General features: G+C 43.0%; 2 protein-coding genes across 2 annotated transcripts in view; both read right to left on the reverse strand.

Moving 5' to 3' along the window:
• myo15b (myosin XVB) overlaps positions 1 to 15,462 on the reverse strand; it is a 65,680-nt gene extending 50,218 nt beyond the window's left edge. Inside the window, exons 1-13 of the mRNA XM_066702966.1 lie at positions 14,209 to 15,462; positions 13,639 to 13,697; positions 9,523 to 9,586; positions 9,312 to 9,421; positions 8,913 to 8,987; positions 6,690 to 6,783; positions 5,733 to 5,836; positions 3,960 to 4,023; positions 3,335 to 3,448; positions 2,718 to 2,879; positions 1,884 to 1,994; positions 1,495 to 1,553; positions 598 to 721 (exon numbers count right to left, since the gene is read on the reverse strand). Coding sequence (XP_066559063.1) covers positions 598 to 721; positions 1,495 to 1,553; positions 1,884 to 1,994; positions 2,718 to 2,879; positions 3,335 to 3,448; positions 3,960 to 4,023; positions 5,733 to 5,836; positions 6,690 to 6,783; positions 8,913 to 8,987; positions 9,312 to 9,421; positions 9,523 to 9,586; positions 13,639 to 13,697; positions 14,209 to 15,462 — 2,394 coding nt within the window. The remainder of the gene's footprint in view (positions 1 to 597; positions 722 to 1,494; positions 1,554 to 1,883; positions 1,995 to 2,717; positions 2,880 to 3,334; positions 3,449 to 3,959; positions 4,024 to 5,732; positions 5,837 to 6,689; positions 6,784 to 8,912; positions 8,988 to 9,311; positions 9,422 to 9,522; positions 9,587 to 13,638; positions 13,698 to 14,208) is intronic.
• Positions 15,463 to 22,157: 6,695 nt separating this feature from the next.
• Positions 22,158 to 24,167, reverse strand: LOC136750581 (avidin-related protein 1). The gene is made up of 4 exons (XM_066705718.1): positions 23,995 to 24,167; positions 23,256 to 23,469; positions 22,620 to 22,740; positions 22,158 to 22,267 (listed from the first exon to the last, which is right to left on the reverse strand). Exons 1-4 carry the CDS (start codon positions 24,058 to 24,060, stop codon positions 22,225 to 22,227), a joined length of 444 nt encoding a protein of 147 aa, XP_066561815.1. The 5' UTR covers positions 24,061 to 24,167; the 3' UTR covers positions 22,158 to 22,224.
• Positions 24,168 to 26,640: the final 2,473 nt, after the last annotated feature.

Below are 26,640 nucleotides of genomic sequence, written 5' to 3' on the forward strand. Positions count from 1 at the left end.
CCAGGTATTCTCAAGTGATGGCCTAGCATACGTGTAACAAAATCAGATAAACCCAAAGGGTTCTCATGTAAGGGCAGTATGCAGATCTATTTTGAGTAATTGATAAAACACTACAGTCTTGGGCGTGGGTCTGATCTCCATATAGTCTGCAGGGTGATGAAGTCAGGTAGTGATAATGTTGGGAGAGGTTTAAGCAAGAGATAACACGGACTGACGCCAAATGGTTGAATGGCTAAATCAATGACATGATTGGGTGTGGAACTATGATTGTAGTGCAGAAATACTGTGCACATGGAAACAGTATTCACAATAGCTTGCCTGACTGCAGCCCAGCATAACTTGTACTTCATTGCTGCGATCTAGCTTGTTTTTCTTACTAATTACTGTGATCAAGTGTAGGTCTGTTCATTGCTACAAATGTAATTCCTACCAATGCAGTACACAGACACACACACAGATTCAAAGAGACACACAGAAAAGCCAGTAGACAGCACTTCCCAAAAGCAACAAACACTCGAACAGGGACAGTGCCATGCTATGCATCAGACAACGGGCACCGGGGTAAAAGGAGGATAGGAGCGAAGGGCTACACAGCACCTCAAACCCATAGATGTCCACGATGCCCACGGAGCTGTCCATCTCTCTGGGTACCAGCCACTCGTTGATCCTGTCCAGCAGCCAGTCGAACAACACCGAATACAAGGCCTTGGCAATGGCGTCCCTGCCAGCAAAAACAGCAGAGCTGCAGGGAACCGTGACTGGATAAATGGGGTTCATCTGCCTAGGAGGGTTTACTATGGCGGCCACTGCTTGTTTACAGAAGGGAGACTCTACACTCATCCTCTCTATCAGGTTTGGATTTGTTGGTGCTGCTTAAACTCAGATTCTGTTGGGATAGTTTGAATAAAGTCTGCAGGGTCAAGGCACAGCATGTGCAAACAACTGTGAAAAGATTGATGTCTATATATTGCATTGAAGTGATAAAATTTCCAATTCTTCAGTCTTAGCTTCTATCAGAAACAAAGTAAAAAAATAAAAAATAAGAATATGGAGCAATTGTTTTGTGCAGACCAATCACAGGTGCTGACCATAACAAATTATTTGGAGAGTCACACTGGGCTAAAGCACTTTAACAAAAATAAATACCATGTTCAACATTCCTGCAGGTAATCTTAAATGATAAAAGGTCATAAAAATATAGTACATATCTGCTAGTTGCCTCCATTGTGATACAGGTGTGTAACAGTTAAGTCAGCTCGTGCTGAGGGACACTTGGCATGAGCATTCTTCCTGCTTTTTGAGTACTTGAACTTTACATGCTGCGTTTTCTTTCTTTTTCAGTTAAAAGACCTATCCAGTTCAAACGATTGTGGTCATAAACGATTCTTAGATGAGCCTTATGATACAAATACAAAGCACTATACAAAGTGAAAAAAAAAATGTCTGCCAGCTGGAGACAGGAGAGAGATTTCAGTGCCAGGTAGGGAAACATACCTGGATTCTATGGCACTTTCTACAGACAGGGGGCAGTAGATCCTATCGTACGAGGTCTCCTGAGGAGAGGCACAGATAAATGCATTACTATCAAGCCTGTAATAAAGCCCCTGTAATACTACAGCCTAACCTCCTGGTCAGGTCAGCACTCTTGCCCTTATGCACTCTCTCATTACACTATGCTGCCTCACTGGATCTGATTATTTATTTATGTTAAAGGATATGAGTAATCTACAAGCCACCATTCTTTTTTAACCAGATCCTCCAAATCCATCTATCAGCTACAGCAATAGTGATGTTATTGTGCTTCTTGCATTGTGAGGCTTACCAAGTGCAGGCCACAAAACACTGCTTTCATCCTAGCACCCTGTTGGCAGAGCCTGTCTTACCGTGACGCGGTGAGTGATGGCGGTCTGTAGGATGTCGGCCGAGACCTGCAGCAGACTGGCCACGATGCGCGTCTCCGAGTCATTGATCACGGCCAGCTCATACGAGTCGTTCTGGGGACACAGAGGAGACCAGCTCAGAGAGGAGCTATTCTTTTCTCTTAAAAGGGTTCATATTGGAACCTATCGATATCATCTTAAATACTTTTTACTTACTTGACACAATTCTCAATTCAATATGAATTGTTTTCCAAAAATTTTCAACCTAGAGAACAATTTTATTAATTTTAACATTAATGTAACCACGTGCATGTCATTTGTAGGCTATTTTTAGGTTATTGACACTTTCCTGGAAAAACTGAAAACATGAAGGTGTAATGACCTCAGGACAACTAGTTCAGACGCAAATATTTAAATTATACAGAGCTTTAAGAAAACGTATAATCTTAAGGAAAACAAGTGGCAACAACCAATTATTATTAATTTCAGGGAAGCTGAAGGAGATTTGAACAGAGATATCATCTAAATCAATTGTCTTCTCAGTGCTAGAGGTCACAAGGTGGTGTCTTATATTCTCTTCCATTTCCGGACGTTCTAGCCTCCGAAAATGACAGGCGCAAGGTCACGTTTATAAATCTTTTATAAATTACCAAGCAGATTACAAATATTTCACATGCTATCACTGAAAATAAAAAAGTTTTTTAATTGTTGATGGTTTATACAAAGGCCTTCTAAACCAGTGGTGTACAACTCCAGCCCTAGAAGACCCAGTCATTTTACCCGAGTACTTAATTGTCTAACTGAACACAACATCAGCTTCATTAAGGACAGACTTACCTCATAGGAGCTAAAGCAGATGTTGCCCAGCTGCAGGATGGAGGACAGCATGGCCCAGATGGTGGTCATCTGATGTTCACTTAAGCCAATTCTCTCGAAGCACCTGAGCAGCAACAGGAAGTCCTGTCTGTCCCACTTCCCCTCCAGCTCACAAGCCCCACCCTATTGAGAAAGTATCACCTTCAGTTACATGCTCCACCTGGCCAATCACAAAAAGGTAAGACACTGGTTTCACCCAGTTGTTCTTAGTTGTGGTCCTGGATTGCCCAGTGTCTAACAGTGGTTGATGCAGGTGAGCTGTCAGTCACTGAACTGCCTCCAACTCTTTAACATAAGTCATTAAAAATCAGCCAATTCAGCTATCATATTTCAATTAAATGAAATAGTTCAATTTTTTTTTATTAAAAAGGACCAAGGCTTAGAACCTCTAGATTAGAAGCACAAAGAACATTAAACCCTTTGATAGAAAATACTCTGATACTGAACCCACATTTTAATTTGCGAGTATATTCATTAAAATTACAATAATGAGTTTTCTTTTCTTCCAGAATGCTGGTTCTGCACTAGCTCAGGTTACATCGCTGACTGTGCGCTTCATTCAGGTGCTACGAGCTCACCTGATTGAGATAGAAGTACGTCTCTGCTCCCTGCAGGTAGAGGTCTTCTTTGCACTGCTCACTCAGTCCGGCCAGCATCTCGTAAAACACATGATAGTTCCTTTCCCCACTGGCCTGGGACACAGGGAGAAGCAGACTGTATTAGGAAACTAGCAGTAAAGCACTCGGGGAATTAATTAGCCCTTTTAGCATCCATTGGGAAGACACGGTGTTGCTGTGGCTTTATTTGACATATACCGTCTAGTGTCTAGGTGATTGCTGTAATCTGTAATATGTTACTAAATTGGTCATTCTCTCCCATTCTTCTACATGCTAGTAGTGCAGAACCTCAGGTAGTCAACCTCAGCATAAATCCTCCAAGATTTTCAGACTTTAAAGCACTTAATTTCTACTATTTACATCTGGCCCTTGCTGGCCCTTGCTTGGGGTGGGCCTTATCCATCCTTATCCATTAAGATGTAAAGCCCGAATTGCATCAGTACCAACATTCTAGCTATGGCTTCTACAATGATGAGGCTTCAAAATGTGTCAGAAAACAGGGCTGAAACCATATTTGGAGGTTTTCAGATAAAAAGTCAGTAACATGGAAGTCTACGAGGTGCAGCGAGAGAGCTTGAAGACCCACCTGGAAAACAACCCGAGACTTCTCCAGAAGGTACTGGGACAGGGAAGTCCCCACCACCACCCCACTGTGGACAAATAATACATTAGATGTTTGGTAAACTAAACCATCCACCTCCAGGAGGAACGAGCTCCTCGGCTTCAATTTCTTCATAGAGTCTTCCACACACTTCAGTCACAGTATCTACACTGATTACCTTCCTCAGACCTGACAGACTCTAAGGGTCTGCACATACAGTGAGGGAAAAAAGTATTTGATCCCCTGCTGATTTTGTACATTTGCCCACTGACAAAGAAATGATCAGTCTATAATTTTAATGGTAGGTGTATTTTAACAGTGAGAGACAGAATAACAACAACAAAATCCAGAAAAACGCATTTCCAAAAAGTTATAAATTGATTTGCATGTTAATGAGGGAAATAAGTATTTCTCTTAAAGGAAGTGCTCCTAATCTCAGCTCGTTACCTGTATAAAAGACACCTGTCCACAGAAGCAATCAATCAGATTCCAAACTCTCCACCATGGCCAAGACCAAAGAGCTGTCCAAGGATGTCAGGGACAAGATTGTACACCTACACAAGGCTGGAATGGGCTACAAGACCATCGCCAACCAGCTTGGTGAGAAGGTGACAACAGTTGGTGCGATTATTCGCAAATGGAAGAAACACAACATAACTGTCAGTCTCCCTCAGTCTCAAGGCAGCTGGGACCATAGTCACCAAGAAAACAATTGGTAACACACTACGCCGTGAAGGACTGAAATCCTGCAGCGCCCGCAAGGTCCCCATGCTCAAGAAAGCACATGTACAGGCCCGTCTGAAGTTTGGGTCTTGGAATTGTATTCCAGCATGACAATGACCCAAAACACACAGCCAAGGCAACAAAGGAGTGGCTCAAGAAGAAGCACATTAAGGTCCTGGAGTGACCTGGCCAGTCTCCAGACCTTAATCCCATAGAAAATCTGTGGAGGGAGCTGAAGGTTCGAGTTGCCAAACGTCAGCCTCGAAACCTTAATGACTTGGAGAGGATCTGCAAAGAGGAGTGGGACAAAATCCCTCCTGAGATGTGTGCAAACCTGGTGGCCAACTACAAGAAACGTCTGACCTCTGTGATTGCCAACAAGGGTTTTGCCACCGAGTACTAAGTCGAAGGGGTCAAATACTTATTTCCCTCATTAACATGCAAATCAATGTATAACTTTTTTGAAATGCATTTTTCTGGATTTTTTTGTTGTTATTCTGTCTCTCACTGTTAAAATACACCTACCATTAAAATTATAGACTGATCATTTCTTTGTCAGTGGGCAAACATACAAAATCAGCAGGGGATCAAATACTTTTTTCCCCTCACTGTAGTAGGACTTTTGCAGAATGCAGCTTTAAAACAGAAGCATAGAGTTTGATTCTAAATAAACCCCTTTAACAGCTGTTATGACAACAGCTTTTGACAAAAGGCTTCATCTTTTTCATTAAGATCTCAATTGACTGCAGCGTTTTTTTTAACCAGTTACTTTTTAACCATTTTCTTCTACGCTTTCTTTTCTTTCCAATATAACTACAGTTCATTCCAAAAAACAAAACCACGTTCACTGCCTTAAAGCAAAAGAGTGTTTGTGTGGGAATGCATTACTAAAGGAATGGAGATTGCCAACTCTGCTTAGTGGATGTTTCGGCTTACATTTTACCTCAGGAACAAGGATGAATTAAGCCAGTCAAAGACAGGTTGCCAAGGCAGGAAGAGTTATGGGGAAAAGCCACGGAAAGGTCTGTCACTCACTGGCGGATGTGCATGTGCAGGTACTTCCCAAACCGGCTGGAGTTGTTGTTCAGGATAGTCTGGGCGTTGCCAAAGCTCTCCAGGATGGGCAGCACCTCTGTCGGCTGAAGAGGGAACAGAGCCATGAGGGAAATCCAGAGCAATCAATCTGGAAGAATCAAGGTATCCAGTACTGGCCACCAGCAGCCTTGCTCAGATATCAGATCAGCCGCAAAATGGCATCACTTTAAAGCAGAAGTCTGCAAATATTTGTAAGCATGGATAATTGATGAACTAAAACTGCCGACTTGCTATTTAATACCTGTGGATTGTACTTTTGTGGCTGAAAAGAGATAACATGCCAGGTTTTAGGGTTTGGAGCTTGACAGGAGGTCAAATGAGGCCAGAGTGAAACTTCAGGAAGTGGAATCTGCATTACTTCTGATGCTCTCACATGCCAGGTAAAGTCCGTTATAAAGCCAATATTAGCAATCACAGAATTCCGCAATGACAAAACTAATTTTAAAAAGACTGTTCCTTCCTCTTCAGCTCAGATCTTTTCATGATCATTGATCTCTCATCCTAGTGCAGGGTTGGGCCAGCCTTGCTCCTGGAGCGCCTCAAACCTGCAGATTATACAGGTTTCTCTAGAACTACCAAATACCTTGAAAACATTTTGTTTTATTAAAACGCAATAATTAAATCCATTTAGTATTTCACAGTTTGGAAGAAACAAAACCCAGAAGGCTGTGTGGCTCTCCAGGCCCAAACTTGACCAGCCCTGCTCTTTAACAGGGCTTCCCCTTGATCCTCCCGGCCATCAAGCACTCCTGCAGGTGAAAATGGCAGTTTTATATGATCAATGGAAATGGCCCGGAAACCAGAAGCTCCTGTGGTTCTCCAGGCCCAGGGCTGCACATCCCAGCAGTAACCACTGTTTCCCTGCATTGTGTTGAGCAGTGAGGAGAGGAGACTGACCTGCCGCAGAGATTCAGTGCTGGCCTGGTACACTGTGCTCAGGTACTGCACTATCAGCTTGGCCGCTTCCGTCTTCCCAGAGCCACTCTGACCACTATGGAGAGGGAGAGACCTGGGATCAGCTGAACACTGGGCTTTATATTGCACTTCATACAGGAGCAGGCATTATACTTCACATTCAATAAATATATAGACAGACAGTTAGATGGCCTGTACCTGGCACTAGAAATTGCACGATTGTAAACAAACTTTGGTTTGGTAAATTCTGTACTGGCAAATATGGAGCTAAAACAGTATTTTAAAAGTCCTTAGCTGCATGATAAGTTCAGTTTGGACAAAAGGCTGCAGAACATAAAATAAGGGGGGGGTTAAGGAGGGAGGGACAGGGAGGATTGTTCAAAACATCTATGGACAATCGCATCTTGCAAAGAGTGGGATGGGGGTTATGACTGAGGGAGACAAATTGATCTGCTCCACCCCCCCTAAACCTAGGTCTATGGTTCTCCACAGACAGATTACACGACTCCCAGAGTGAAGACGTGATTCGTGTAGAACAGAGGTCTTCAACCGGGGGTACATACAGTGAGGGAAAAAAGTATTTGATCCCCTGCTGATTTTGTATGTTTGCCCACTGACAAAGAAAGTTAATTTAGTGAATTAACAGTGAGAGACAGAATAACAACAAAAAAATCCAGAAAAACGCATTTCAAAAATGTTATACATTGATTTGCATGTTAATGAGGGAAATAAGTATTTGACCCCTTCGACTTAGTACTCGGTGGCAAAACCCTTGTTGGCAATCACAGAGGTCAGACGTTTCTTGTAGTTGGCCACCAGGTTTGCACACATCTCAGGAGGGATTCTGTCCCACTCCTCTTTGCAGATCCTCTCCAAGTCATTAAGGTTTCGAGGCTGACGTTTGGCAACTCGAACCTTCAGCTCCCTCCACAGACTTTCTATGGGATTAAGGTCTGGAGACTGGCTAGGCACTGCCAACTCGAACAACAGGAGCGGACATTTTTGAAATACTAAACCAGTATGTAACGACTAAAGGGGCTGTCATGGCACAACTGTATTGGTGTATGCACGGACGGGGCAAGGGCTATGACTGGCAGTAAAAGTGGTTTCATCGAGACTAACACAGGTAGCACCAAACGTTGTATCAACACATTGCATTTTACACAGAGAAGCATTGGCATCGAAAAAACTGAGCCCTGACTTGAACAATGTTTTGTTCTCGGTTGTAAAAATTGTGAATTTAATTAAGGCCAGACCCCTGAATTCACGCATATTTGATGCTCTGTGCAATGAAATGGGCGCAGACTACCAGGGCCTTCTTCTACATTCTGAAGTTTGCTGGCTTTCCCATGGATCTGTACTGAGAAGAGTGTTTGACTTGCGAGCTGAGCTAACTCAGCTTTTGTTGGAACAGAATTTGTCATTTGTTGATTATTATTATTATTATTATTATACCAAATGGATTGCCAAACTCGCCTACTTGGCATATATATTTGATGAACTAAATAGACATAACACAAGCATGCCACTAGACACTAATGTAATGGATCTATCTGACAAAATCAAAGGATTCTCAACAAAAGCAGAACGGTGGAATGAATGAGTGAGATTGGGAATAACAACGATGTTCCCCTGGCTAACTGACTTTTATGATGGCACATCAAAAGTGGCCGATATCTCAGACATAACCTGTAACCATGTATCTGGGCTTGTTGCTCAGTTTAATTTGTATTTCACTGAAATGGATACATCTCACGATTTTGGTTGGATATCTCAAATTAATATCCAGAGCTTTTTGCAACCATTTGCAACTACATATTTATGCAAGTCTGGATTTTCTGCATTGGCTGTTATTAAAACAAAGTACAGAGCAAAATTCGATGTAAAGGATGAGATGAGTGTGCCTTTCTAACATTGTACTATGGATTGAAGAGCAATGCAAGATGCATCAGACCCAAGTTTTAATGTAAAGTACTTTTTGGTTTTTCAGGAATACATTTTTATTTTTGGGGGGGTGGTACTTGAACTGAAACCGTGAGACAAAAGGGGTACAGTTGGTAAAAAGGTTGAAAACCCCTGCTGTTGAAGATCAACAAGCTTTCCTGATCAGAACTTTCCCTCTCACTGTGCATTATAGTGTCCCCTGAGGAGGAAGCCATAGAGAAAAGACAGCCACTCCCACCCTCCCAGTGCTCTCAGGCCTACCCGATGACAATACACTGCTCCTGGGCTGAGTTCTGGGACTGGCAGTAGGCAGTGTCAGCAATGGCAAACACATGGCTGCAGAGAAAACAGACACACACATCTCAGATCACCCACTACACTACACAGCTACAGAGGTTGAATATTAAAAAGGGGATTCCCACAGGTCTCCTTCAAATCTGGTACTGTGTATACTTTCCATTAATTGTAACTAATATAGTGTCTTGCATTTCCCACCCAATCTTTGTGTTAAAGTAGACAAAGTGCATTACTACAGAATAATGATCCATCATTCACAGAAGGGGAAATTATGTCAAAGTTACAAGGGATATGAAAACGAACAAGAGGACTAGGACTCAGTAATTGTACATATGGACTCGAAGGGCACAGTAGTGTACTCACGGCGGGTTCTCCTGTAGTTCCCTGCCCCTGTACAGCTGGCTTGTCTCCTCTAAATAAATATTGAGTGGCTTATAGGGATTCACAGACAGCAGCATGTTCCCAATGTAGGTCTGGGGGCCACAAACAATCACCATTGTAATGCTTGTGCGATGCCTAAATTCAACAACATTGCTGACAAAACAAATCACAGTGAAACACAGCAGTGACGCACATAAATGGTGTCTCCATGGAATCTCTTCTTCAGGTTCAGGAGAACGGAGCTCTCAGAGACTTCTCTGGAGGAGAAAAAGAAGGGACAGTCAGCACCATATCCAGTAAAGTGTCAATTTGTCATTTTTTAATATTAAATCTATAAGAGTAACAAAGCCCAACTTGCATTCTGTCTAGGGCCCGACAGATATATCGGAGCACCGTTATTATCGGACGATATTTGTCTTCAGAAATATCTATCGGCAAATATTCCACCGATATATTTTATTTTATCAAACTACTGACTAAATGTTTTTTTTCAAATTATCATAAAAACCTTCGTCAGACTTCAGACAATAAATGAATGCCTGTTTCTTTGGTTTTACAGTCATTATTATAATAATTTAACCTAGTTATGTGCCTGAGTTTGCGCTGGAAGCCTCCGACTCCCCAATGACCCTCCTGCGCAGCGGCGCCGTGAAACGCACTGCCTACCTGAGAAACACAGCCTCATAAACCAATTAAAACGTGTTTTACTAAAAAACACAAAACCAATAGAAAGTGTTTTTGAAAGCTGTGCTGTATTTGAGTATCCATGGATTTGATTTTTGATATGTGTCATGACTGAGGATTACCCTATTTTTAATGAGAAGTTAATTAAATCGACTGTTTATTTTATTTTAATTGCTGTTGTGAATTTTGAAAAGCGTAAATGTGTGCTGAAGATGTTGACTGGGTATCACTATCAGCAAACAAAAACTGTCTCCAAATGACAAGCAAGCTCATATCAGAACAATCTAAAGAAAATGAGTGAAAAATGCATTTCATGTTGGATAAAACTGAAAATATACATTATATTTATACAACTATTTCAAATCTTACATCGTGTTTGGCTATGATTTGTATTGCAATACATTTAACATACGTATTAAGTAACTTACAATTTCGAGGGCATTTTTAAATATATTTCTTAAAAACAAATGCAGCTGTGCTGGGCTGCCTGCACTATAACCTGCCCCTGTGTGGTTGGCAGTGCTGAGCACTGAGCAGGACTTGATGAGTGTAAAATGCAAATATAATCTAGACCAGCACTTAACACTTATTATTTGATCTAATGTACAGAACATGCAAATTTTTCTATTTGTGTGTCAAATTATTCATATACCTTGGTCTTTGTTCTAACGCGTAGAACATGCATATTTTTCCTTCAGTCTCCCTTATTCTAATTTATTTTTACAATAAAAATAAATTATTTGTGGTTGTTATTTTTTATGAAAATTCATGTTTTTATGTAAAATCTAAAAATGTAAAAGTCCCGCCTTCAGTGCATATTTGACAATTTTTCTCTGACACGGAAAGATCTGAGGGATCCACGCTAGAAAATGTCTGTTTTGCATGCTAACAAAAAAAAAAAAAAAAAAGAGTAATTATCGGCACATATATCGGTATCGATCGGACCCAAAAAAGCTGTGTCGGTCAGGCTCTAATCCTGTCCCACACCGTTACCTTAAAACGTGCACAGTGGTAACAAGGCATGATGGATCCATGTTCTCATTCTGTTTACGCCAAATTCTGACTCTACCATCTGAATGTCTCAACAGAAATCCAGACTCATCAGACCAGGCAACATTTTTCCAGTCTTCAACTGTCCAATTTTGGTGAGCTTGTGCAAATTGTAGCCTCTTTTTCCTATTTGTAGTGGAGATGAGTGGTACCCGGTGGGGTCTTCTGCTGTTGTAGCCCATCCGCCTCAAGGTTGTACGTGTTGTGGCTTCACAAATGCTTTGCTGCATACCTCGGTTGTAACGAGTGGTTATTTCAGTCAAAGTTGCTCTTCTATCAGCTTGAATCAGTCGGCCCATTCTCCTCTGACCTCTAGCATCAACAAGGCATTTTCACCCACAGGACTGCCGCATACTGGATGTTTTTCCCTTTTCACACCATTCTTTGTAAACCCTAGAAATGGTTGTGCGTGAAAATCCCAGTAACTGAGCAGATTGTGAAATACTCAGACCGGCCCGTCTGGCACCAACAACCATGCCACGCTCAGAATTGCTTAAATCACCTTTCTTTCCCATTCAGACATTCAGTTTGGAGTTCAGGAGATTGTCTTGACCAGGACCACAGCCCTAAATGCATTGAAGCAACTGCCATGTGATTGGTTGGTTAGATAATTGCATTAATGAGAAATTGAACAGGTGTTCCTAATAATCCTTTAGGTGAGTGTATATTGGTCCTGCGAATCGTTCTACAAATGCGTCTCTTTAGTGAAAAGCCTGATATGTGTCATTGTGTTGTGTTGTCTTGTCATGAAACAAAAACAAAATGCTGCCACAAAATATACAAATTAGAAACGCGTACCAGACAACCTGCTAATAGCAAGTGTATTAAACCCGCTACACGGAAAACCTGCTTCCACAACATGACTTGACACTGTACTGACTTTTCTGATGAGTGGTTAAGTCACTTGTAACGTACTCATATACCATATGAGCAGGGACGGGCTGTCACAGCGCCACACCACTCACTGAACTGCTGCGTTATACACAACTCATATTGAACTGCCAACATCCCATCTTTATCTGAAGCCGAGATTAAAATAGAACTGGTATAATAGCTAGAACAGCAGCAGCCGCTCCATTTGATCAAATGAATGAATGAATAATAATAATACTAATAAAACTGTTTGTATAGCATGGATGGGGCGGGAGAAAAGTACCTTAACACAAGAAGTTAGTTGTAATGCAGTTGTTTTAGCGACAGATTATAAATATAGCAACATAGTGGAAACAATCTCTTATACTCAGACTGAATCATCATGCATTTAATTAATAAATGTGTCATACATTTGTTTATACTAAATGTGTCTTATACACCCGCTGCCTTATCAGCTGAGTTCCAGAGCAGGTGGAGGGTCTTTGGATTGGCTGGATATTCGTAGGGTCGCGGTTCGTGATTGGGTAACAAACATCACACTCAATGGCCGACGCCCACAGTAACGTCGTTTCCATTGGTCAACACCAGCCCATGTTCTGCATCTGCGCACTGAAATGCAAACGCCAGGAAGTGCGCGATGCGAACAAAACGCAGGCGGTTCTTTTCAGCCGAATCTCAGCTACGCAACTAAAAACCATGACGATCACAAACCGTTTCGCTATGAATTAATACTTAGTAATAGATGCCCCAATTTTGGGCGGATCCGCCCAATTAGACTTCAGAATAAAGTGAAAATAAACGTTATCAATTTGTTTACGTTTAAAATGTAAACTAGTAACATCCCAGTGCTCCAGATGGCCCGTCAGCTACTGCATATGAGCCCCGTTTCACTAGATAAACAGGAATTGCAAGTGTGTCAGACATTGTCCACTTTTGCTTTAACCTTGGTCTTAAGCATAAACATATATTATAATGTTTGAGTCACATAAACGGAACTGTGCTCACTATGAGAACATTCAGAAGGGTTTTAATAGAAAAACATGTCCGCTTTACTTAAGTAGCATTGTTTGTGATGGCAGAAAACACGGAAGCTACATGGTATAAAATGATGCACCTTAAATGCAGTCAACAGAGCATCGTGCAAACTCAAGCCACCAGACGCCGCCTTCACATACTGGATCCTGAAGGAGTCGTGTTACAATGTATGTTAGGTCATTAAGTTTCTATCTTTCCTATCCAGTTGTCAAATCGCGAGATTATAAAAAAAAATAACTACAAATGATCTTGGACTACCTTTCGTGGCAACAAGACGGCCAAAAAAAAAATCCCTGGCAGCAATATGCCCCCAAAATACAAAAAATAAAATAAAAAATAAAAAATTATTTGTGTGGCAGCAATACGTTTCCATACTAGAGAACTATACAGTATTCCTATTTTCATTCCAGGCAAGTTCACAATACCATACATGAAACGTCAGCAAAACTGAACACGATCTTGCTGCTGATTGAAGACAGCTTTCAAAGCTGACAGAATGGAGCACTGCAAACCCAGGTTGGTGTTAACCACTGCTGCACTGCTGAACATAGACATATACCCTTTGCAATAAAATATATGCTACTGAGTTATGGGGATGGGAGTGTTCAAGGTTTATAATGCAGGTGTCCATAGAGAACTCAAGAGCCCCCAGGCATGCAGCACTCACTCCAGGTGAGCCAGGTCCTCCACATCCTCCACCCCCAGAAACTGGGCACTACCAGGAATCTGCACAGGGGACATGGAGACCACAGATCAGCACAGGGCCACACCTCCAGTCCAACCCAATTATTTTCTACACCCAGATTTGGCCAGGCTAACAATGTGTTAATAACACATTAGGCAAAGTCAGACTGGAAGCTCTGAAGTGGAGAGAGCCATTTCAACACAAGCTGGAAAAGGTGAGTCCCTTTAACTGCTGTTACCACCATTTCTTTTTAACCATGTTCATTCATGTTTTCTTTTGTATCTAATCCAAGGTCAGATCAATACATCTAGTAGAAGAAAAATGACTGCGTTTCAACCGATATTCAGTTCCATAATTAAGGAGACAATTTAATAATTTAAGGAAATAAATAAAACATTTTTTAGTTTTTCCTTAATCTGTGACCATAAGCAAAATAGTTTATACACAGCTGAAAAATATGATTTTGAGATGACAGGACAAGAACTACAAATGCATCAAAGTACTTCCGCATTGTACTTCCTCCTAAGAGGAAGAGTATTGGTGCAGACATACCTGGGTGTTGGAGAGCCTGCTCTCCAGAAGACTCTCAGACACATCCTCAGACTCCCAGGCTCCCCTGGATGCTGTGGGTTGGGGCGGCTCAGCCTCCTTGTACACAGTCCACTTACTGAGATTTTCCACAGTGGGGTGCGGCAGCAGGGTCTCAGACCGCAGCCAGTCCAGGGAGTCAGAGTGCTGTGAGCGGCTGTGCGCCCAATGCACGTCCGTCGGGGCCTGAAACACCCCATCGCCCATCAGCTGAGCCACCTCCCGGTCCGCCTCCTCCTCGTAGTATGAGGACAGCAGGACCTCCTCTTCCATATAATCTTTGCAGTACCCATTCATCTTCTTCTCGTCATCCCGCATCAGTTGGCCCTTATCTAGACATCCCTCAGCCATAGAGCCTGGCTTGGAAGACATCAGCTTGGCCACTCTGAACTGTGAAGGGACAAGTTTGTCTGCGCAAGAGGAGCTCCTTTCCTCTTTCTCCTCATAGCCTCCTTTGGCTTCTCCTCTTGCCCCTCCCAATCCTACACCTCCCTCCCATGCCCTATCCCTCTCAGAGGATCTCTCCACATGCCCTACTGGCTCCCCCAAAATGTAGCTCTTCTTGAATGACTTGAGGAAGTTGAGGTCTGGTTGAACCGGAAGCACCAGGCGCGCCCCAGGCTTTGGGGGTTTGCATGGGGGCTGCTCGGCAGTGCTGGAGGTGGGCAATGTGCCTTTGGACTTGACTATCTTGTGGACCCTGGGGAAGACGATGGCATACTTGGCATCCCCAGCAATGACTTTCTCCTCCAGCTCGCTGGGGCTCTCGGAGGCAGGCTGCGGGGAGCTGGGTTCATCAGCAGGGGAATCTGAGGAGTCCCCCAGATCTTCTACCAGATCTCCATTCTTTGGATGACTGCTTGGCTTTGTGGTCTCGGCAGCCTCAACTCCGTGCTTTGCTGTGGGAGACTGCAGCTGGGATCTCCTGCTAGCCAGACTTGCGGCACTTGCAATGCGGAGAGACATTCTTCTTTGGAATCTTCTCTGCTTGCTGTCGGTGCCGCCACCGTCATTCTTCTTCACCTCATTCTTCTTCGCCCTTCTGGAGAGCCAGCCTGAGATGCCAATCACCCGAGTCAGGGTAGCCACTTTGGCTCGTAAATTGAAGCTTTTGAGGATCTTTCGATGGAGCCAGACAGACACACGGCGTAAAGTGGTCATCCCTTTTCTCTGGGCCATGAGGTGCTCACCCTGCATGGGGGCTGGCTCTGCGTGCATCGCAACAGTATCCTCAGCCTTACTGCGCTTCTTCCGGTACCGCACTGAAGCCATCTTCACCCTCCCCAGAACCAGGCCAATGTTTTGAGGGCGACCGGGGGCCCCTTTACCTTCAGCAGCTGTTTTGCTGGCAGTTTGGTTTTCTGCTTCTTTAAGTGATTTGCTCTGTGTTTGTGGAGAGCTACAGTCTTCTGGCACTGCCTCCTGGTTGTCTGTCTGCAACTGTGTCGACTCTTCTTTGGATTCCATTTTACCCCTTGTCTCTCTCTTCTTGGTCCTCAAGGTCAGGACCATGCGAGATTGCCTTGACAGAAAGCCTTGTGGAGCTTTGGAAGGAGAAGCTTCCACCTCCTCATCCTTTTTCTCCCCAACATCTTGTTTCTCTTTTGAGATATGTGCTGCAGTGGCTACCTGAAGAATCTGGGGTTTGCCTTTGACGTGGGCCTTCTGCTTGAGGACCATCCCGTTTACCTTAGCCATCTTCACTGGTGATTTCTCCTCCTCAGGCAGTGAAGCCTCCTTCTTTTGCACTGGCTTGGACTTGACCTTCACTCCACCTAGCAGCTTGCTTGTTACCTTCAGGGGAATGTCCTTTTTCACCAACAGAGCTTTCCCGATTCGTTTGGGAGGTCCTGCTTTGCCATTATCTTGTACTTCCTCTGACCCTGTGACCTTCTCTTCCTTGGATGGGGCGTCTTCCTCTGGTGACTCAGACATTTCCTCCTCACTGGTAATAATTTCCTCACTGCTGGGTTCTTCTTCTGGTTCTTGTTTGTAGTTCTTGGTCATTACCTTCTCTTCCTCTTCTTCCTCCTCCTCCTCCTCCTCCTCCTCTGCCTCTTCCTCACTCACTGTATCCACCCTCTCATCCTCCTCACTGTCCTTGCCCTCAGTCTCAACAGGTTCCTCACTGTGTTCAACTTCTGTATCACTGTTTTCCTTGAGATTGCTCTCCCCAGGATCCTCACTCACCTCAGAGCTCTCTGCCTCACTCTCCTCCTCCTCCTCCTCCTCCTCCTCTTCTTCTTCCTCCTCCTCCTCCTCCTCCTCCATCTCAGTACTGCTGTCTTCCTCTGATTCCTCCACTATCTCCTGCTTCCGCCCTCCTTTCTTAACTTTGCGATTCCCTCCCTTGGCCCTGGATTTAAACTCCTCTTTCGCCTGGGCAGCCTTGTCCCCACTCCCTTTTGCACTTTTGTCAGTGATTACCACAGGACTCGCCTTCCCTTTCCTGATATCCTGCTTCACTGCCTCCTCCAGTGCTTCATGTTTCTTTATTGCTCCTCTATGGCCCTTGGCATATTTCTCCTGCTCTCTCTCACAGCTGGGTTCATTCCTCCCATCTTTCTTCTGTTTTGCCATCTTATCCTTTGCTACTTTATGCTCATCCTTGAGATCCACTTCAGCGGTCAGTTTTGATCTGACAGCAGACATCTTCTCTAATTTAGGGTTATGAGGGGGGTCGCCCTTGGCCCTCTTTCTCACAGGGTCACTTTCCCAATCAACCTCGCTGTCGTCTCTCGAGGGTTTTGCTTCGCGGCTCTTGGCTTTGTCCTGGTGTGCGGTTTTTGGGTGCTCCGACTTCAGTCCTTTCCCTGCCTCTGCTTTTTTCTCTGCCGCCCTGGGCTCTGAGGACTCCTTTATTTTCTTTTTCTTGTTATGCTGATTGGGGGGTTTTGAAGGAGCCATGATTCTCACCCTCTCTCTCTCTCTGTCTCTCAGATGTCAGGATCTAACAATCAAATAAATAATTTATTTAGTTCACATTGAAAATATATAGTTTATGTGAATTACATACAATCTATAATTTCAATATAGCTTTATGATCACACCTTTATTTTTCATGCTCAAATATGTTTTTATTGGTGTATTACTATTATATAATTATTATTTTATTTCTTATCCAGAGCAACTTACAACTGTTACAATATAGAACATTATTTTTACATACAAAAACAAATGTATACAGCTGGATTTTTACGGGAGCAATCTAGGTAAAGTACCTTGTTCAAGGGTACAACAGCAGAGCCCCCCACCTAGTATTAAACCCACGACACTCTGCTCCAGAGTCCAGAGCCCTAACTTCTACTCCACACTTTTATAATTATATACAATTATATAATAATATATATAAAACTGTATATTATTATTACTGATGATTATTGCTTGGAGATCATTATGATTAGCCAAAGTACATATAAATGGAAACAGACAGGTTGTCGAGTGTAGGCATGTAATAGTCCCCCTGGTCTGTCACAGATCTATCAGCCTGAGCTGTCTGAGTGGTATCCTTGGTGACCCCTCTGATCCCAATAGAATAATAAACAAAGCAACAAAAAAGATAGAGGATCTTTATACTCCCTGCTTTTTTATTTCCTAGCCACATAGGTACTATCTATCTCTTTGCTAGATGTGTTTTCTGCATGTATTCTGAGCATCGAATCAGAAAGATCCAGACATAGGAAACAGGAAAATATAGGGAACTACCATTACTCCTTTAGAAACCCTTGGGAGAGTATACCCTGTGATTAACTACTGAAGAGAGAGAGAAAGAAAAAGCCTTCAAAATAAATACATCCATGAAACCATAGACAGATTAAAAACAATCAGGTCCAGGTCAGAGAACCTTGAGTCATCATACTGATATTTCTTCCCATTTAAAAATACAAATCAATTATGAAGACTATTTAAAAACCAGCCCCCAAAGTGCAGTCTAAAACAGCAATTAAAAACATGCCTAAGAATGACAAGTGGGCATCTCAATGCTGGGCTCTTACCTGGGTTCCCGAGTGGGTGTACAGCATGGCAGGATGCGCTGTTAGGGTGTACCGTGTCTGTCGGCCAGCACTGTGCAGCGGGGTGTCCTAGCACACTGCTCTGGAAGGAGGGAGAGTGGCAGGCAGGCAGGCCCACACACACAGGGTAATTATGTGAATTATTCAACTGTGCTCCACAGCCCATGCAGCTACACAGCCATTCATATCAGCAACTGGTGGACAGGCCCCTGAAAAGTGAGAAGAGCTATGGAAAGACTGACAATAGGGTGGTGACAAACAAAGGATAGAGGGAGAGAGAGAGGGAGATTAAGCTAGGGACTGACTAAATATTTTGTTCCACATGGTGTTTTGTTGTTTCTCCTTGTAAAGTGTTTTGAGGCATTGTGTGGTTTGTGTGTAAGGCGCAATATATGTTTTAATTGATTGATTGCCTGATGGAGAAAACTTCCATAGTGCAGCGACAGCGGTGTAGCTGGCACACAGGGTAACTTCAAGCACTCAATTCAGATGGACACATATGTCTCACCGCAGCTCTTAATCCAAGGTCCTCAGATCTAGTGCAGGGGGTCCCCAGAAACACAGGTATAGATAGTGCTTAGTAGTATATTACATAAAAATCCTCAACTGACCCCTCATGCATAGAACCACCATGCTTAATTTCCTAGGATATAGACATGGGAAAGAGTACCAACAAAAATAAATATCCAAATAAGACCCTTATTGTAAATTCACCCACCTGCTAGTCTATAGGAATTCAAGTACAGCATTAACAGTGCAGAGGACATGGTGGGGAAAAGGGCTGAAAACCTGAAAACCTTATTCTGCAATTAAAAAGCTTTATTAATTTAACAATGGAAACAAATGAGAGCTAAACACAACAATTAGTAAGACATAACTTCCTAAGCATCAAATTCCATGGTATGAAAACCAGCTGTACAGCATGGCAAAATACAAGCGATTCATCTTTGCCAATGTGAGCGAACTTGGGTAGAGGGAAGAGTAGTTTTCAGTACAAGGTTTACTGGTCCTCTGGACCCACTATCCTGTTGGTTTTAACTGCACTATTAATTAATTAATTATTTAATACATTGTATTTGTAGTTTGCTTCATTCAACTATTAAAATGGTTTAACTTACAAACTTTAGCTAATACAAGTGCCTTACATACTTTAATATTTAACTTGACATGACAATGGTTTGAAATTATTAATAAGCTCTGATTAGGCCAATTAGTTAAATAAAGGAATTGAGGAATTGATCACAGTCGCAACTAAACCTAGCAGGACACTGGGTCTCCAGGACCAGGGTTGGGAACAACTGAATTAAAGCCTTTTAATGTTGGTGATCAGTACCAATTTACCAACACTACAACTGAGAGGCTGTATTAAAAAGCAAAGCAATTCCCAAATAAATATCAAAACATAGTCTGCAAATTAATAAATACAACAAATCTTGTTTTGTAATGGGTGCTCAACTCCATTCATATTGTCTCAAACAAGATTTTTTGTAATTACATATTCCACAGATATAATAAACTTGTATATAGTGCATTTACAAGCAATATCATCTCAAAGTGCTTCACAAGTAAAAACAACCCACAAAGTATATATTCGGAGAGAAGTCAAAACAGCAAGATTAAGAAAATTACTTAAAAAAAAAGATTTAAAAGCACTCAAGTTAACCAAATCCCTAATTTCTAACAGAATTGTGTTACAGCATTTAGATGCTTTGTTTATACCGTCACCCAACAGGAGGAACGCACAGCAGTTTGCAATTGGCTGACCACAGGTTACAAATGGGAGTGTAGAATAATGAAAAACAACTGCAAAAAAAGTCTGCAAAGACAGCCATTCCCTCACCCTCCTTCCCTGAGAAGCATGGCATACCACCCTAGCGCCACGGCCTCCTGGGACAGCATGTGTTCTGCGCTGCTACCCCAGCTACCAAATGGCGCGTTGGATTTGGCTGCCTCTCCAAACCTCTTCCTGGAATCGCTTTACTGCCGAACAAGATCCGCAGCAGTCAATTGTGCTTAGACAATTAGCGAACAAAGCGACTCTTAATTATGCAGGACGGAGCGCTTGGCTGTGCATGTGTGACGAGTGATCTCGCCTTTATCCACAGTCTGCATTATTTAGTAGGTGACCGATACCACCCACTACTGTAGTACTGACCAAAATAAAGGATGACTGTGTGTTCAGGTTTTGGCCTTTAGAAGAACAGGGCTTTTAGTTTTAATGTTGTCTTATATGGTACACTTAGTTGTGGACAGACATTTTATTCTGGACAAAATGGTGAGCTACCATACAAAAAGGTGAGATGGGCAAGAACCAAGTGATTCAAGGTGCAGTAGTAACCCCCTATAAAACCACTTTAAACCCTTTACTCATCCTTTTTATACACGATCATTTTTATGTGCTTTGCAAAAAAAAATATTTTACTTAATACAGAACTTTTCAGGCCACTCACATTCCCAGATAGCAGACTGCAATACAAAATGCTGATGCATTGTTCCACTTGTTTTGTGAATACATTTTCTTCAAATCACATGAATGTTTTAGATTTCAATATGGTCTAGAAAAACACCAACACAGAGACTATCACATACAAGCCTAATGTCCACCACCAACACATGCCCTTCAGAGGTAAAGTAAAGAAATAGTCTGGGCTGGAGAACATTTGGATTTCTTCAACTCTACAACCTGCCTTTCTTTGGTAAAATAACCTGCCAATTGAAATGGATAGATTTGTTCCAATTAATGAAAACCGACCATGTCATTTTCAATAGACTGGCAGTCTATTTTATCTGTATCTCACAATGCAAAACATTCAAACCTGCAAGAGATACTTCCATCTCAACACTAAAGAGAATACACAATGTACACTGATAATGAGCTCTGACTGACCTTTCTGGGCAGTGGATCAATCAGATCCCTGTCTCACTGATGAAACATGAGCCTGCCATCACTTTATAAATCCAATTCACCCCCCACCTTCCTAATAGATTTGGCTCACACATGCAAAACAGATAAGTGGACACAAGATCTGTGCTACTTTTATTGAGGATGTACCAGAACATCCCACACAATGCAAAGGCCGAGATCGACTATCCTCTCCTGCACTAATTGGGAACAGATGAAACAGGGTGAGTCTGTAAATGAATACTTTGAGGGTAAATTATCACTTCAAGTTCTAGTCTGGATTATGGAGTCTTGATGTCCCTCTCGACCCCAGTTAACTCCACAACCAGTCTCTGCCTCTACATCTTCAGTGGAGAATAAGAGACCAATTATTAAAGCAGAGCTCTAAGTATTCAAAGCCTGGATATACTTGGCTAATGCACCAAACTACAAGATTTCAAACTACCCGATTTCAGTCATCAAGACCCCTAGAACAGAATTCTCCACAGAGGGTTGGGTCAGCCTTTGAGGGTGTAGAAAACCAATTCAAAATATCCTGCCAAGACTTCAGATAGTCTAAAAACCAACAAACTGCAGTTTAGCACTCACTGTGCTCACACAAAGTCAGTTACCACTATTTGAAGACTCCAATCACACTAAATACAGAATAATCATAAGTCTCAAAACTACTCACTTCTAAATCTTTAGTCATTTTTGTATTACTTTAGTATAAATTCATGTTGGTTTTGATTCATAGGTTGTTTTTTCCTGACTATGTGAATGAAGACACGCATTCACCAGTTTTCTCATTGGAAATATGTACATTTCAAAATATCACTGTCCTGGTCACAGAAGCAAAGTTTGTGGGGAATAATAGCCATTTTCTATACTTTTGAGGCATTAGCAATTAGGAAATAACACTTACTACCCAGGAAAAAAGTTACACAGTGTAATCACTCCCGATGGGTGCCACCAGAATACCCAGTCATGGAGTAAGTGAATTATACACAAACGCAAAATAAAAGAGGTCCATGAGGAATAATTTATTATGAAGTACAGAGTTACAGCAGATATCTCCCCCATCCTTTACTCCTCAGCCGGCAAGTGGAAGAAGGTGTCCTCTCCAATCCTGAAACATACACAGTTCTTCAGAGCAAGAACAGAAGACCTACTGCTTTCACCACAGGGCACTCCCACCCTGCTCCTGGAGAGCTGCCGTTCTCTGGTTTTCATTCCAACAGAGTTAGTTGAACCGCTTGTTGTGTTTGAAGGAACCTACAAAAGCTTAACACAAAATCAGAGCTCTCCAGTATCAAGGCAGGAGGGGGGTGAGATGACAGTCAAAAACCCCAGAACAAGTAGAACATGCAAAGTAAGAATGCTTCCCTGTTCCACCACAGCACAGATGTACCGATACCCAGCCTTTGCAGCCCAGACCCCAGTGCCGAGAGAGGGCACCATGTCCCCCAGCAGTACATCACCTGGTGCTCTTCCAGTCGTCTTCAGGACCCTGGGCAGCTGAGCGCAGCATCCACAGCGTTTTCAGGACCTGGCTGCCATCTCCCAGCACCAAGCACTGGCCCACCCAAGAGCTGGAGGAGCCTGGAGAGAGGAGCCATCAGCTCGTTCAAAAAGGCAGGGAAATGCAGAGTCTAATCTAGATCTTTTACAAACGGAGAATCATCATTGCATTACATTGAATTTTGAATGACCATCCAGTTTGGAATGGTCCATTGTTAATCAGCATGGTTCAGCACTAAAATCGTACTGGACTAGTGTAGAAAGACGTACATAATTTTCTAATCCAACACCAAGACCTGTGGCAAAGTAGGGAGGACCAATAACCCTGCAAGCTCCCAGTACCTGCAGCCCCAGGGGTGAGCGAGCACAGCCAGCCCGAGCTGGGAAATCCTGGTCAGTCAACTAGAGCAGGGATTCACACAGCACTGTGGTCTATACAACGGAGGCCATAAACCTAGTAATTCCACGCAGTCTTTTATAGCCTACATTTGCATTTTAACATTTCTTTAAACAAATTACTGTTCTCCTGAGGAGCGCATCGACTGTGAAAGGCGCTATACAGTCAAGATATAACGCGTGTACAAACAGATACCGACCCCCTTCCCAGACCACGGAGAAGGCGAAGGTGGGCTGGGCGCCGCGGTTTAAGAGGCCGCTCAGTCTGCTCTGCCGCTGGTTGCCCGCCGCCCCTTTCATGGTCTCCACGGAGGTCATGTAGTTCCCGCCGAGCTCGGCGTCGGGGGACACCGCCAGTTTCAGGATGGAGCCCATGGCGCTCATCCACACGCCCGTAACGTTACACACAGCGCCCTGCACACAAACACAAGATCAGTCGTGTTCTTGGAGCGCAGATCTGCAGAATCCCGCGATCCCATTGGTGGAGCAGCGCAGATCTGCCGAAATCTGCGCGACACGACCGCGACCTGTAGCTTCGTCATGATCATCCTTAGGGATCCTATAAACACGCAGTCCTACACGTTTGGTACTCACACCAAACTTTTGACAACTTGGAAACCACAGGAGATTTTGTTTTAGGAAACCAAATTGAAACCAAAGACTATAATGCTCATAACGTGCAGCTACATTGCTCTCCGCAGAAGCTCGTGAATGAACGGAGCTTTATTCCATTTCACATTCAGTCCAGCTCCGCCGGGTGAAACCGTGAAAGTTTACGGATGGAAATCCACTGGGTAAAGGGCTCTGCTAACTTAGGAAACGACTGATGGTGACATCTTTCCCCTTGTATAGTTAAGCGAGCAGTGAAGCAGTGTACCGCTGGTAAACGTGGGAAGAAGGTGCAGAGGTTGCCGTGGCTGTCGTGACGCGGCGGCTCACCTGGGTGCGGGACGCCCACAGACACAGCAGGAGGCACGGCAGCGCGGCGCGTCTGACGGGAGGCATCGCTGCGATCTGCTTCTTCACTGCGGTTTCTTTTCAGCAAACAAATCTTGAAATATCGCCTCAAATGAATGTCCCGAAGACACCAAGGCAAGCTAAATAAACACACCGAGCGCCCGACGCTTTATTCGGTATTTAAATATTCACAATTGAACAAGTGATCCTAATTATGTTAATTAAGTGAAGGCCCATATAATTGGCTAAAGCGAGTCAACCGCGCACATCAGAGGGGTCCTGATGGCAGCATGTCTCTACATAATATTTCCATCGTTTTTTTTTTTTTTACACAGTATGTTTTGTGGAATTCTCCTAGAAAACACAGCAGCGTTGGGCCAACGTGGGCCCGACGTCGGTCCATCCATGTTTTGACCTGTAAATGTTAATCCCCAAATGCATCCTTTGCTCTTATCCCGTATCCAGTGTTGCTCGTTGCTTCGCCGTCTTCGTCCTGTAAACCTCAAGTGTTCAGTCCTCAGATGACCTCAGACGAAGAGCTGTGATAATGATAATCTTATCTGTACTGTTTTAAATCATTTAAAGCAGTTATTTCCAATCCTGTTCACAGAGAGCCCATCAATTAACCACAATTAACCAGTGGTTAAACATCATGTGAATATTGATTTATGAAGGCTGTTGCCTTTGAAATGTTAGTTAGACTGAAGACCTGGTCATTTCTCCAGGGCCTTTTTTTTTTTTTTAAGACCGACAACCCAAAAACATCAGTTCATCAGTGAAGCCTAGGACATTTTTAGGGGATCACAATTTTATTTCTGCTAGTAAGAAACGGCTGCTGTTAAACCACACTGTGTCACTTATTACAGATCCTTGTTGAATGCCTTTCTTCTTAGAAAATAACAACTCAAGTGAAAATGATGATGATGATGATGATGATAATAGTAATAGCAGTGCTGTCTGTGCAGACCTGGTTGCAGGATAAAGAAATGCAGTGGGCTTCTGTGACCTAATCTGATTATTATGTATCCTAACCCAGCCTAGGAGTTCTAAAACTCTGAGAGCACTAGAAAAAAATGGTTCCCAGCAATTATTCCACAGAAGTGAACCAGTCAATATGGGAGAACCTTCAACATGTGTTCAGAGTTACAGCATGGAGGACAAAATGAGTTCCACAACCCATATGGTATATAACAGGCTGAGGCTGGAGGGGCAGCTGTTTGATGTGGTAATGGTGTACAACACTGCATTCAATGCCCACAAGATCATCTTTCCTTTCAGTGAGCACTTAAAATATATATGGTTATTAGTGTTCAACTTGATACTTACATTGTGAAACAATTTAATGCTTAATAAGGCTCTGATTTTTCTAGCCAGGCAGACAGACCCAAATGACCACAGTCATTTTTTTTTATTTCTTTCAAGGTTTGAGTTCCAACTGAACTCATGGTAACTGAAGCACTTGCTTAATTTGACTGTAAAATAAAAGTTTTCAGCACTTAAACACAGACAAATACTAGGCCCATGTCGAACTCTAAATACAGATACAGAGGTGTGGTGTACGGTTTTTGTAAATGATGTAGATGTCAGGCAGGTCATTATTAATTTGCTTTTAAACTCTCACACAGCATAACAATTCAATCATTGGTAGTATGTCAAATTTGCTGACCCCAAAACTAAGTTATATAATTCCTGAACTAGATTCTAGAATTGAACCCAGTACAAAACCAGAAATAGTTTATTTCCTGTATTCGGCTACATTACAAGTGGGAGTTCAATAAAGTGAAATTGCCATGCAGAACTAATGAAAAACAAATATGGTAAGATCAGGGTTTGATATTGTCTTGCCCCCACAGAGTCCTGTTTGCAAGCAAGGGCTGGAACACCACAGAGAGGAGAGTACAAGCATCCCTGACGTATCCCCAGAGATGACGAAGCTCATCATCCAGTACGCCTACACCCACACTGTACCCATCACCCCCAATAATGTGCAGGAGCTGTTAGTAGTGGTCGACCAGTTTGCGGTGCTGGACCTCATGCAGGTCTGCTGCCACTTCTTGGAGGCACAGCTGAGCCCAGACAACTGCATCAGCATCTGCCACTTCGCTGAATTTTCCTCCTGCTCTGAGCTCTAGCGGTTGGCCTACTGCTACATCCTGCACTACTTCGAGCCCATGGTCAAGGCCTCTGATGAGGTCCCAGCACCATCCCTGGACCAGTTCCTCAACATGATCCAGAAAGATGACCTCAAAGTCAATCAGGAGGATGTGGACTTCGAGACCCTGGATTGCCCACGCACCCAACAAGCGATGAGTCCACATCTCCGTCCTGCTGCCCAAGATCAGAATCTGTGCAGAACACAATACTCCCCACTGCACAGAACCTCCCAGACTGACTAACAGGGCAAAACTAGAACACGTGTAGAATATGATACAAAGTCAAGTCACATTAATGCAACTGCAACAGAGACCTCATAAACAAGCCCTCGAGGCAGACCTGGGATGTTTTGCATTGATGTATGGAACAAATAAAAACACCCTTGCAATTATAAAAACATTTTAATTTAACATCATTGTACCCAAACTTTTTCACACTGTAGGCTGGCTATTGGTGGTAGCACAGATCACCTCA

Source organism: Amia ocellicauda, chromosome 5, assembly GCF_036373705.1.
Source record: "Amia ocellicauda isolate fAmiCal2 chromosome 5, fAmiCal2.hap1, whole genome shotgun sequence".
Lineage (NCBI taxonomy): Eukaryota > Metazoa > Chordata > Actinopteri > Amiiformes > Amiidae > Amia > Amia ocellicauda.

Excerpts from the sequence above, each read along its gene's own strand:
- LOC136750581 (XM_066705718.1), bottom strand. The coding sequence starts at position 24,060 with ATGCCTCCCGTCAGACGCGCCGCGCTGCCGTGCCTCCTGCTGTGTCTG. Across the intron at positions 22,741-23,255 it reads CTCCGTGGTCTGGGAAGGGG|GCTCCTCCAGCTCTTGGGTG; the intron begins GTCGGTATCTGT and ends TCCTCTCTCCAG. Across the intron at positions 22,268-22,619 it reads GACGACTGGAAGAGCACCAG|GATTGGAGAGGACACCTTCT; the intron begins GTGATGTACTGC and ends TGTATGTTTCAG.